Source organism: Oryctolagus cuniculus, chromosome 18 (genome assembly GCF_051225735.1).
Source record: "Oryctolagus cuniculus isolate XC-2025 breed Fujian yellow rabbit chromosome 18, ASM5122573v1, whole genome shotgun sequence".
Taxonomy (NCBI): Eukaryota; Metazoa; Chordata; class Mammalia; order Lagomorpha; family Leporidae; genus Oryctolagus; species Oryctolagus cuniculus.
The window spans coordinates 18,535,758-18,549,556 of NC_142884.1; the positions used below are offsets into that span (position 1 = coordinate 18,535,758).

The window sequence follows — 13,799 nt, forward strand, 5'->3', positions numbered from 1 at the left end:
GGCATTTGGACAGTGAGCTAGCAGATGGAAGAGGCAGCAGGCAATGGCTTAAGTAGTGCCACCCCTGTGGCAGATGCAAAGTGAGCTCCTTGATCCTGGCTTTGGCTTTGGCCCAGCCATGACTGTTGCAGGCATTTGAAGAGTGAACCAACAGATAGGAGATCTCTTTCAATCTCTCCCTTTGTTTCTTTGCATTTCACATTAAGATAGTAAAGTTAGTGTCTGATCAAGAATAAGAACCCATTTTAAAATTATTTCTGGCCGGCACCGTGGCTCACTAAGCTAATCCTCTGTCTGCGGCGCCAGTACTCCGAGTTCTAGTCCCGGTTGCTCCTCTTCCAGTCCAGCTCTCTGCTGTGGCCAGGGAGTGCAGTGGAGGATGGCCCAAGTGCTTGGGCCCTGCACCCCATGGGAGACCAGGAGGAAGCACCTGGTTCCTGGCTTCGGATTGGCGCAGCACGCCGGCTGTAGCAGCCATTTAGGGGGTGAACCAACGGAAGGAAGACCTTTCTCTCTGTCTCTTGCTCTCACTAACTCTGCCTGTCAAAAAAATAAATAAATTGTTTCTATAGCCCATGTTTCTCTGACTCAACTAAGTCTTCTTTAGAGAAATTAGGAAACAAAGAGCAAGAGTTTAAAACCCATAGTTAATTTTGACAATCAGATTTGTGACCATATTTGTTTCTTCTTTTATTGAAGAAATATTATAGATAAATGTAACAACTCCTGCCAAAACTTTCCACATTCCAAAAGGCAACCAATGTCATATACGGACCCAAAATCAATACACAGTACTGCTCTTTGTGCCATTTTATTAAATTATACAAATGTTGTATATTTCATTGTGCATTTTGCTTTTACCTTAGCATTATAACTGATCCATGTAATTTTGTTACCTTTTAATCTATCTAAATACTGTATTCTTTCACAGAAAAATCACATTGTACTGATCTACCCCTCTATTTATCGAAATTTGTGTTACATCCAATTTAGAGCATACAAACCATGATGCAATAAACATAATTAAAGATAACTTTCTGTGCACATTTGTGGGTGCTTCTGAGGCCAATACACCAAAATAGAATTGATTATTCCATATTTATATGCATTTTAAGAAATTCTATTACTTAAAAGTAATAAATATAGTCTATTATAATTTTAGAATTTATTTTTATATTCTGGTCTTCAATCTTTTAGATTTTATCTTTATATATGGTATAAGGTAGAGACCTAACATTTTTGCTCATATGACTCTTCCATTTACTGAATGAGTAATCTTTTCCCCACTGATGTCAATAGCACCATCTTCCATAGAATGCCCGTATCTTCTTGAATTTTTGTAGCAATCCTCAGTTGTTGCCACTGATTCATTTATTTATTCACTCAATTACCCAGTTTAAATGACAACAGCTTTAAATAATATGTGATGACCTGTAGTTGAGTATGTCTTCTCTATTTGTTTTGTTTTGTCAAACAGGTTTCAACTATTTATGGTCCTTTACCTTCCCATATAAAATTTTGAATCAGTTTCTAAAATTCCTTAAAATATAAGTGGTGGAAGTACATTAAACTCAGTTGGGAGAGAAGTCATATTTTTATAATGTCAAGTCTTTTCAGATGTGATGTCATCTTTTTCCATTTTAAGGTGTTCTTTTGTGCCATTAACATTTTATAACTTTATACATATAAAAATTAATTGTGTTTATTCTTAGGTATTTTATCAACACTTTTTTTCTAATTAACTATTTCTCATATACATGTCATTTTATAATTTCTTCAATCTTTTTTCTTAATACATTGGCTAGGAACTCAAATATGTTGATAGCAGACATCTTGTTTCAAGTTTTAATGAGAATGCTGATTATGCATTATAAACAAATAAGATCTCTGCTGAATGTTTTTGATCAGCTTTCTCATTAAACACATTGTTACTTTGGCAAGACTTTTCTAGTGTTTCCTAAATTTGTGATTTCTTCAAAAGGCTTTCCCATATTCATAGTTTTCTGCTCTAGAACCTATCATGTAATGTGCAATGAGATGTTCATTCCTTCTGAAAGCTTTCTCATTTTTATGATATTTGTAGGGCTTCTAATGAGTATGAATTCTCTGATGTCTAACAAGGTGTGACTTTTGGCTAAAAGCTTTGCCGCACTCATTACAGTGATAGGGCTTCTCACCTGTATGTTTCCTCATATGAAGAGTAAGGGATGAAATCTGAGAGAAGGCTTTTCCACATTTGCTACAGTCAAAGGGTTTCTCACCTGTATGTCCTCGTATATGTATAGTGAGGGATGAGCTCTGAGAGAAGGCTTTTCCACATTTATTACACTCATAAGGTTTCTCACCTGTGTGGCCTCTCATATGCACAATGAGGGAAGTTCGTTGAGAGAAGGCTTTCCCACATTCATTACACACATAAGGCTTCTCACCTGTATGACTTCTCATGTGTAAATTTAGCAGTGAGCACTGGGAAAAGGCTTTCCCGCATTTATCACATTCATAAGGCTTTTCCCCTGTGTGACTTCTCAAATGAAGTGTAAGGGATGCAATCTGGGAGAAGGCTTTACCACATTTATTGCAATCATAAGGTTTCTCTCCAGTATGAACTTTCTGATGTGTAATAAAGTTCTGCTTTTGGCTGAAGGCTTTACCGCATTCATTACATTCATAAGGTTTCTCTCCAGAATGAATTTTTTCATGAGCAATGAGATTTGATTTCTGGCTAAATGCTTTGCCACATTCCTTACATATATAGGGTTTTTCTCCAGTATGAATCCTGTGGTGTCTAACAAGATTTGACATCTGAATGAAAGCTTTCCCACATTCATTACATTCATAAGGTTTCTCTCTAGTATGAATTTTCTGGTGTGTAATGAAGTTCTTCTTGTGGCTGAAGGCTTTTTTACATTCCTTACATTCATAGGGTTTCTCACCCGTGTGACTTCTCATATGTACAGTAAGGGCTGAGCTTTGAGAGAAGGCTTTCCCACACTCATTACATTCGTAAGGTTTCTCGCCTGTATGAATTCTTACATGTATAATAAGCATGGAAAACTGAGAGAAGGCTTTCCCACATTTATCACATTTATAAGGTTTTTCTCCTGTATGACTTCTCATATGAAGAGCAAGGGATGCAATTCGGGGGAAGGCTTTGCCACATTCATTACATGCATACGGTTTCTCCCCAGTGTGAACTTTCTGATGTGCAATGAGGCTCTGTTTCTGGCTGAAGGCTTTTCCACACTCATTACATTCATAAGGCTTCTCTCCAGTATGAATTTTTTCATGATCGATGAGATTTGACTTCTGGCTGAAGGATTTCCCACATTCCTTACATGCATAGGGTTTCTCTCCGGTATGAATTCTTTGATGTCTAATGAGGTTTGACATTTTAATGAAAGTTTTTCCACATTCATTACATTCATAAGAAAGCTCCCTGCTGTGGGTTTTATGATGTTTAATGAGTTTTTCCTTGTGGCTGAAGGTTTTCCTACATTCATTACATTCATAAAGCTTCTCTCCGGTATGAATTCTCAGGTGTCTGATGAGGTCCAATGTTTGACTGAAGCCTTTCCCACAATGATTACACTTAAAGGGGGTTACTCCAAGATGGGATGAACCATAACCATATGATTTCACAGCTTCATTATATTCACAATGTTCCTTTTTTATAAGGCATTTCACATTATCGTGACAGTAAAAATTATGTTCTAAACACTTTCCAAATAAGTCATATTCATAGAGCTTATGTCTGGAAGAAATAAAATCTGAGTTCCGAGGAAATGCATTTGCAAATTTCTTAGAACATTCATTGACTTTTTCTTCAGTCAGTGTTTTCTTTAAAACTTGTCTCAAAAGTCTGTCCTGGTTTTTCTGATGCTCATCAATTCCCCATATGTCTCCTAAAATAGATTGCAAATAGACAACACTCATGAATATTTTACAACACTGTAATAGCAAAAAAATTTTAACATATGCTATTATGGGAATTTTGGTTTAATGCTTCATTTCTCAATATTAAGCAAATCTCAAGCGTTTATCCCCTATTTCTTGAGAAGAAAATCCCTGAAAAGGAAATATACAGATAGCTTTGTTTTTAAATAGGGTCTCAAAGAAACCATCCTAAAAGGTAAATAAAAGGGAGGTGCAGAGTGTACAAATAAAGTAAGAAAAAAGTGATACAGTAAAAAACAAAAACAGGAAGCTAAATATCAGAAGATCACTTGCAGTACTCAATTGAAATAATTTTATAAGTTTTGATGTGAATACTTTCTGGAAAATGTAAATTACCAAAACTGACTCTAGAAGATCTAGGATACTTTTAGGCCAATTTCCATGAAATGAGTAGAAAAGTAGGAAAAACAACTACCTAAAAACAGAAAGACCCATAGAGATTCACACAGGAATTCTAATGATGATTTAATTGACAACTCTAATGCTGTGCCAAATGTTTCAAAGTAACATTTCTAATATTTTGTGAAACATAATATTAATGAAAAGACATGACAAAAATGATACACCAAAAAAAGCAAATTATATGCCAACTTCATTTATGAAAGCTAATGTAAAAATTGTATGTAAAATGTTAAAGTGATCCAGAAGAAAAAAAGTTTCCCAAAAGCACATTAAATATAAAATACCTAATGAGTAGTTTTCAAGACCATAAATATATTTTTTTTTTTTTGACAGGCAGAGTGGACAGTGAGAGAGAGAGACAGAGAGAAAGGTCTTCCTTTGCCGTTGGTTCACCCTCCAATGGCCACCGCGGCCGGCGCACTGCGGCCGGTGCACCACGCTGATCCGATGGCAGGAGCCAGGAGCCAGGTGCTTTTCCTGGTCTCCCATGGGGTGCAGGGCCCAAGCACCTAGGCCATTCTCCACTACACTCCCTGGCCACAGCAGAGAGCTGGCCTGGAAGAGGGGCAACCGGGACAGAATCCGGCGCCCCGACCGGGACTAGAACCCGGTGTGCTGGCGCCGCTAGGCGGAGGATTAGCCTAGTGAGCCGCGGCGCCGGCAAGACCATAAATAATTTTAAGTATTAAAACATCTACCATTATAAGTAAATCTGTTAATAGGTCAAAAAAATGAAAATTTTTTAAAACTAGAAATAGGTACTTGACAAAAAAGTACAGTACAATCCAAACATCGGCACAATACTTAATAAGGAAAATCCAGAAGTTGTCACGTTAAAGTCAGGAATAAGAAAAGTGTACTATCACCACCATTATTGTAATAAATAGAAAGAAATCAGTGGTATAAAAATTTGGAAAGCAAAAGCAAATTAATACTATTTGACAACAATGAAACTGTTTACCTGAAAAATCAAGTCACCTGAAAAATTATAAAAAGTAATTCACTAGGACCAGCGCTGTGGTGTAGCGGGTAAAGCAGCCACCTGCAGTGGCGGCACCCCATATGGGTGTTAGTTCCAGTCCTGGCTGCTTCACTTCCAATCCAGCATTCTGTTGTGGCCTGGGAAAGCAGTACAAGATGGCCCAAGTCCTGCATGGGAGACTTGGAAGAAGCTCCTGGCTCCTGGTTTGGATTGGTGCAACTCTGGCCATTGTGGCCAACTGGGGAATGAACCAGTGGATGGAAGACCTCTCTCTCTCTTTCTCTGCCTCTCCTTCTCTCTCTGACTTTCAAATAAATAAATAAATCTTTTTCTTTGAAGATTTTTTTTTTTATTTATTTGACAGAGTTACAGACAGTGTGAGAGAGAAACAGAGAGAAAGGTCCTCCTTCCTTTGGTTCACTCTCCAAATGGCTGCAATGGCTGGAGCTGCGCCGATCCGAGCCAGGAGCCAGGTACTTCCTCCTGGTCTCCCATGCAGGTGCAGGTGCCCAAGGACTTGGGCCATCCTCCACTGCTATCCCAGGCCATAGCAGAGAGCTGGACTGGAAGAGGAACAACCGGGACTAGAACTGGTGACCATATGGGATGCCGGCACCGCAGGCAGAGGACTAACCTAGTGTGCCACAGTGCCGGCCCCATAAATAAATCTTTTTAAAAAATAAAATAATTCACTAGGTTCACTACATACAAATTAACATTCAAGTTCAATAACCATACAAACAAATAACTACTTAGAAATCCTCGTTTTAAAAAATTACATTTACAATGGCAAAATATGGAAAAAATCTATGAAAAATTAATAATAAATTTCCAAAAGCCATAAAAAGAAAACAGACTTGAACAAATGGAAAGATCTTATAGGTTGAATTGTCTGCCCCCCAAAAAAGACATGGTGAAGTCCTAACTCCCAGAACCTCAGAATGAGACATTATTTGGTCACACCAGATGTAATTAGTTAAAGTATGGTCATACTGAAATAGGGTAATCAAATATGACCGACATTCTTATTTCAAGTGAAGAGAGAGATGCAGAATGCCATGTGAAGGTGGAAACACAGATTGGAGTTAGACTGCCGCAAACCAAAGCAGTCCTGGAAGTACCAGATGCCAAGGCAGGCAAGGAGTGATGCTTCAGAGGAAGGTTTCAGAGGAAGCATGGCCCTAGTGACACCCTGATTTTAGACTTCCAGACTCCAGACTATGAGAATTAATTAGTTCCTTCCCGTTTGTTCCCTCATCCCTCCTGATTTTTCCTCCCTCCCTCCCTCCTTGCCTCCCTCCCACCTTGCCTCCCTCCCTCCTTGCCTCCCTCCCTCCCTCCCTGCCTTCCTGCCTTCCTTCCTTCATCCCCCCACCCTGCTTTGACACTAAATTTCTGTTATTATTCATCACCCAGTTTGTAGTACTTTGTTGCATCAACCCTAGGAAACCAAGGCAAAAGGCATAACAAATGCTTGGAAATGAGTACTCACTAGCATAAAGGTAACATTAATTACAAGTTAATCTATCCATTTAAAGTGGTTTCAGGGATGGCTGTTAAGCATAGTAGTTAAGGCGCTGCTTAGGATGCCCACATCCAAGTGCCTGGGTTCGAGTCCTGGCTCTGCTTCTAATTCCAGCTTCTATATGATGCACACCCTGGGAGGCAATAGGTGATGCCCCAAGTGATTGAGTCTTTGCTACCCATGTGGGAGACAGTTTGAGCTCCTGGCTTCACTCTGGCCCAGCCCCAGCTGCTGCAAGCATTTGAGAAGTGAACCAGCAGACGGAAGATCTCTTTCTCTGCCCTTCAGGCAAAATACATAAATATATTTTTTAAAGATTTATTTGTTTGAAAGGCAGAGTTACAGAGAGAGAAAGAGAAGGAGAGACAGATCTTCCACCTGCTGGTTCACTTCCCAAATGGCTGCAATGGTTTAGCTGGGCAGGAGCCAGCAGCTTCTTCTGGGGTATCCCATGTTGATACAGGGGCCCAAGTACATGGGCCATCTTCTGCTGCTTTACCAGGTGCATTAGCAGTGACCTCAGTCGGAAGTGGAACAGCCAGGACCTGAATTGGCACCCATATGGGATGCTGGCACCACTATGCCATAGCACAGACCCCAATACATAATTTTTTTTGACAGGCAGAGTGGACAGTGAGAGAGAGAGACAGAGAGAAAGGTCTTCCTTTTTTTACTGTTGGTTGTATTAGGCACTGTATTAATCAATATGATGAGAACAAACTATGGGAAGGTAGTTATTTGATGAAAGGATTGGCACATAAAACTGGAGGACCCCACCTAAGCTGACTGAATAGGGAGAAATACAATGAGCAGAAAAGGAAAACTGAAAATTGAGGTTAAATATGGTATAGTAAATATATGGGTATATCCTTGATTCTACCCAAAGCCACACTAAAATGAGATAAACAGAATGTTATCAACAAAGACCACAAGAGAGAACAATGGATGACACACAAAGATAATTTTAGCAAATAGAAAAAGGAGTATCCTGACAGAAGAATTTAGAAAGATGAAACCCAGGTGCCTCCGAGGAAGAGGTCAAAGGGTAAAATCAATTCCTACAATATAACTAAAGAAAGGTTCAAGAATAAGAGAAAGCATATGCCATGAAAGATGGGCATGAATTGAGGGGCTAACAACAAGAGGACTGATTGGACCTACATGGCAAACAGATGGCTGCATTGTACACTGAGGTGCCTATCACTCCTCTACCCTAGCGAGGATAGGATACCATTCTCTGCTTCTAAAGAAAGGAAGACGGAGAAGCTCTGCATTCAGGGACACCACTCGCAGAAGTACAATGAAAAGAAACTAGCTCAGCTGTCGCCGCAGCTCACTTGGCTAATCCTCCACCTGTGGCGCTGGCACCCCGGGTTCTAGTCCCAGTTGGAGCGCATGATTCTGTCCCGGTTGCCCCTCTTCCAGGCCAGCTCTCTGCTGTGGCCCGGGAGTGCAGTGGAGGATGGCCCAAGTGCTTGGGCCCTGCACCCCATGGGAGACCAGGAGGAAGCACCTGGCCTCCTGGCTTTGGATCGGCGAAATGTGCCAGCTGTAGCGACCATTTAGGGGGTGAAATCAACAGAAGGAAGACCTCTTTCTCTCTCTCTCTCTCTCTCTCACTGTCTAACTCTGCCGGTCAAAAAAAAAAAAAAAAAAAAAAAAAGAAAAGAAAAGAAAAGAAAAGAAACTAGCTCAAATGTAGTGTAGGAAAAATAAAGTCTACATACTGAAGGGAAAGACCGTCCTCTGGTGCTGCTTACCTCCCATGGCAAACGGAGATGTTTTCTCCCTATCTGCCAGACGGAGAATGAAGTGAGGGAAAACGTCCCGTGAAGTTGTCCCGTAAAGGTAGAAATTTGTTTGCAGGTTATAAATGTAGAAAAGAAAGCAGAATGTGAAGCTCTTAGGTCACCTCAGTTACAGGGGAAGCGGGAAGCAGAATTAAGCAAAAGATGTTGAGGGAGAAGGTAAGATCATCATGGTATTATCCAAGCAGAAGAGAAAGGGAATTCCAAGGGCAAGACCAAAATGCAAATATGATAGGAAAGGCTCTCTATTTCAAGATGGTGGAATACAAAAAGTTGCTAGTACATTTTCCTCTCTACAAGTAAGGAGTATGATCCAAGAAGGCAGGTGTAACTCCAATTATAATAAATGGGTTGGTATTGACACATATAGTGGAGAATGAAATGGGGAAGAAGGATTCCAAGAAGACAGTTCATGCTGATACTGGACCAACAAAAGCAGTTGAGTGTCAAAATAAATACCACATCTTGAAGGTCAGAAGTAACAAACCAATCAGTGTGTAAGTACAATATTGAGATTTGAGAGTGTAAATTCATGATGAGATACATCAAAGAAGCCAAGATAACAAGAACACATTCTGACATACTATGTTTTTAAGAAGTCTGTTAGGGTACAGGTGTAAGATTCAGAGTTGATTTATCTTAGAGGGAATGTAAGATTCAGACTTGTAGCTGCAGGAAATAAAGCCTAAACTTACTTAAACACATGAAGAATACAGGACTTCAGCATGAAGTAGGGATGCCTTTCTATAAATTCAGGGTTGAAAAACTTTTCTTAAAAATATCAGATAGTAAATATTTTAGGATTTGTGAGCCATATGGTCTTTGTCAAAACCATTTAACTTTGGTATTATAATGTAAAAGCAGTTATATATAAAAGACAGAAATGATTGAGTGTAGCTGTGTTCCAATAAAACTTTACAAAACCAGTGGCAGGCCTCTATGGCATAATTTGCTGACCCCAGTACTAGATCAGAGCACTCATTTTCCTTCTCCAACATTATCTTTCTTGTAGTAGTAGGCAAAGAAAAACTATTATTGATCAAAAATAGAATGAGCTGCAATCAAATCTATAGAAAACTATCACAAAAGAAAAAGAAACATGATACACAAAAATACAAACTAAAATTTTTAACATAGATGATAATCTTGACTAAATGTGTTACCTTAAGTTAAAAAAATTTTAATGAAAAAAGTACCTATGAATCAAGAGCTCAAAATATAAATGCATGAGGAAGAAACAAGAAAACAGAAAGGGATAAAAAAAAAAAAAACTTAGTAAAGCCAAGCAAATAATTAGAAGGGAAAAATAAAACTACCACTAAAATGAACAATACTATATAAGCAGACTTTTTTTTTTTTGACAGGCAGAGTGGACAGTGAGAGAGAGAGACAGAGAGAAAGGTCTTCCTTTGCCGTTGGTTCACCCTCCAATGGCCACCGCGGCCGGCGCACCGCGCTGATCCGATGGCAGGAGCCAGGAGCCAGGTGCTTTTCCTGGTCTCCCATGGGGTGCAGGGCCCAAGTACGTGGGCCATCCTCCACTGCACTCCCTGGCCACAGCAGAGAGCTGGCCTGGAAGAGGGGCAACCGGGACAGGATGCGGTGCCCCGACCGGGACTAGAACCCGGTGTGCCGGCGCCGCAGGCGGAGGATTAGCCTAGTGAGCTGCGGCACCGGCCTATATAAGCAGACTTCTAAAAACAAAAATATTTTTACAATTAGAATTTTGGGACAGTTTCTTTACATTGTAAAACAATATTATGGATAAAATGGACATCCTGGTGCATCACCAGACTGCGAGAGGTAGCATAAATCTCACAGAAGAAAATGAACAAAAAAAACACTACTAGCTAAAACTAGAGTTAGGAGAGACAGTTAGAAATAAGCTGGAGGATGGGTCTGAAGTGAGTGTCCTGGCAAACAAAAGCCCTGCTAATGGAAGTATAAGCTTTGGGCCAGTAATAAGAAAAACTCAACTGAAGCTCCCACAAAATGCCAGAATCTTCAAAGAAGGCTCTCAATTGATAGTGCCTCTTAGTACTCACTAGAAACACATGCAAATCATCTTCCTAAGAAAGTAATACCAATATAGGACAAACCATGTATACAAGACACCTTCCAAAATGGAAAATGCATATATAAAAAATTAAGCATGGATTTCAAAATTTTTATTCATACAAATAAACATCTTGGGGCCAGTATCATGGCATACCAGGTTAAGCTGCTGCCAGTGATGCCATCACGGGTGCCAGTTCGAGACCAGCTGCTCTACTTCCAATCCAGCTCCTTCCTAATGTGTCTGAGAAGGCGGTGGAAGATGGCCCAAGTGTTTGAGCCTCTGCACCTTTCTGGGAGACCCAGAAGAAGCTCCAGGCTCCTAGCTTCAGTATGACACAGCCCCAACTGTTGCAGCCATTTGGGGAGTGAACCAGCAGATGGAAGATTCTTTCTGTCTATCTCTCCCTCCCTCTCACTGTAACTCTGCCTTTAAAATAAATAATAAATAAGTCTTTTTAAAAAATCTTGTAATTCCATTTTCATGAATTTTAAGTACCCTCATATATGTATATGTATAATCATATGTAATATACACATATCACAGGCATATACATATGTCTATGCACACATACATAATAAATATAGCAGAAGACAGATGCTAACAAAATCAGCACCGACTTTAAAACTTTAAGTAAAAGGGTGGTAATCATTACTAAAGTATGTGAAGAAAAGCTAAAAATGCAGTGGAAAGTATAATATGGGTATAGATATGATGCTAAGTGGTTTAGAATGGAAGGAAGAAGAGAATGAAAGGACTATAATGTCAACAGGTTTATTTGTACAACTGCAAACCTGTTAACTTCTGTATGCAAAAGAAAAGGATTATTTTATATATGTAAAAATCAGCAAAGATACTGAAGATGCTAGTACCAGAATAATAATCAAAGTAAGGTTGAAAGTTAATTCGGAAAGGTTGGTACCTAACATACAAGTAAGAAGGCCAGAACTCTAAGTCCTGAGGAAGTTAGGAATGGTATTTAGAAATGACACCTTAGGTTTATTAAGAGTTCAATCAAATAGTCTATAGAATTTTTTTTAAATGTGCTTTTAGAACATTTCATTGATTAACCACTGTTATGGTACTGACCCCGCCTCACTAACCTGGACAGTGTCTCCTTAGTGCCTCTTCCTCTGCCACCCATGGTTCTTCTTCTTGTTCCAACTTGAAAATCACATCAGGTTTGGTGAATGGGTAGCCTGTCAAAAGGAAATGGCATCCGTGTGGGCATAGATACTAAAAACAAAGAAGCAGCCGGCGCCGTGGCTCAATAGACTAATCCTCCACCTTGCGGCGCCGGCACACCGGGTTCTAGTCCCGGTCGGGGCGCCGGATTCTGTCCCGGTTGCCCCTCTTCCAGGCCAGCTCTTTGCTGTGGCCAGGGAGTGCAGTGGAGGATGGCCCAAGTGCTTGGGCCCTGCACCCCATGGGAGACCAGGAAAAGCACCTGGATCCTGGCTCCTGCCATCGGATCAGCGCGGTGCGCCGGCTGCAGCGGCGGCCATTGGAGGGTGAACCAATGGCAAAGGAAGACCTTTCTCTCTCTGTCTCTCTCTCTCACTGTCCACTCTGCCTGTAAAAAAAAAAAAAAACAAAAAACAAAAAAACAAAGAAGCAGCCAAGAAACGAGCCAGCCCAGGGAAGCTGGGCTTTCCGAAGGACAAGAAGACGTGGCTTCTGGGAATGCTGCTTCCTGAAACCCAGTTAAGGATGGCCTTTCACTCTGAAAGCTGCAGCACGGACAGACACAAACACAGGGTTCTCAAAGCCAAGCTCACTCTAACGGTTAAAAGTGCCATTGCTTTGAGAACACTGGGTGAGGGAGGAGATACTTTATACACAGAATTCGAGTTACACAGTAAACCACTCTTACCCACTGTGATTAAGTTGTTATAGTTCTCTAGCATCACGTTCCGGTAGAGATTCCTCTGAGTGGGATCCAGCTGCTTCCATTCCTCCTGGGTGAAGTCAATAGCCACATCTTTGAATGTCACTGTTCCCTGTAACAACACACTCCTACTCAATCTGAAGCCATTCATTTTGGGTGATGTGGACACAACGTGTTGAACCTTGTTCTGATAGAATTTGAGGGAGATATTAAAAATAACTTTACCTGGCTTTATTATTTTCTGAAAGAAACCCCCCCCCCCATATTAGCAACACCCTGTCAGTTTATGTTCATTCACTGATTCAGAAAGCACATATCTTGAATAACTATCATGAAATAAAGAAAAGATCTTGGGTATCAATTTATACTGAGTGTAAAAGAAATGGAAAAATAAAATTATATTCAAGTTAATTGATTTGGAGCCTCATTAGATTTCAAAGGCAGGAAAAATTTGAAGAAGGATTTGGATGGAGGCCAAAACAAGAAGAGAATAAAAGGTGAAATGAGGTATAGTAGGTCACCCAGTTGGAGATATTCACTGATTTAGCAGCTGGACACATAGTCATGAGATCAAGAGCAATCTGTTGAAAATAAAGATTTGCTGATTAACCTTTATAATATGTGCCTGCAGCCATGAAAAATGGGATCAGACTGCTTGAGGAGCTTATGTATACTTAAAAACGAGGGCCACAGATAGAAAAGATGCCCTGATAAAAAGATTTATTTTTCAATGATAAGAAATATTATTATAACTGCAACTATGAAAAAATAACATGAAGAAAGCTATAGGATGAGTTTCTGAAAGGAGCCGTGTAAACTGAATACATAAATCTAATGCACCTTTTCTAGTTCAAAACTGAAATGGCCCAAAGAATATGAACACGAGAAAAAAAAAGTTCAACAAAACAGAAAAAAAAGGGGGGGAGCAATTCATAACTCCTACCTTTTAGGCAATTTCTACTGAAGATTAGATGAGATAGAAGGATTCTAAGAGATAACTCAGAGCTAATATTTTTAAAAATTTATTTTTAGGTCCTAAAACAGGTGGAAAACATCTGGCTCACAGACCATATAAAGCCCGCAAAATCATTTGGTCTGGCCCTACCAAGGTAACCAAAGGCAGGACTCAAAATTCAATAAATCGGTAGCAGGCTAATTTTTAAGATGATAATTTTATATGGTCC

The 13,799-nt window shown here is 39.9% G+C and overlaps 1 protein-coding gene across 14 annotated transcripts in view; it reads right to left on the reverse strand.

Annotated features, from left to right (window-relative positions):
• Window positions 1–665: 665 nt before the first annotated feature.
• Window positions 666–13,799, reverse strand: part of LOC100345491 (uncharacterized) — a 32,841-nt gene continuing 19,707 nt past the window's right edge. For 6 of the 14 annotated variants that reach the window (XM_070062282.2, XM_008257198.5, XM_070062283.2 and 3 more), the window contains 3 exons: window positions 12,601–12,727; window positions 11,831–11,926; window positions 796–3,902 (listed from right to left, as the gene is read on the reverse strand). In XM_070062282.2, coding sequence (XP_069918383.2) covers window positions 2,089–3,902; window positions 11,831–11,926; window positions 12,601–12,727 — 2,037 coding nt within the window. In that variant the 3' untranslated portion in view covers window positions 796–2,088. Of the gene's footprint in view, window positions 3,903–11,830; window positions 11,927–12,600; window positions 12,803–13,799 lie in introns of all 14 variants that reach the window. The other 8 variants (XM_070062287.2, XM_070062286.2, XM_089319258.1 and 5 more) reach the window with 3 other exon arrangements.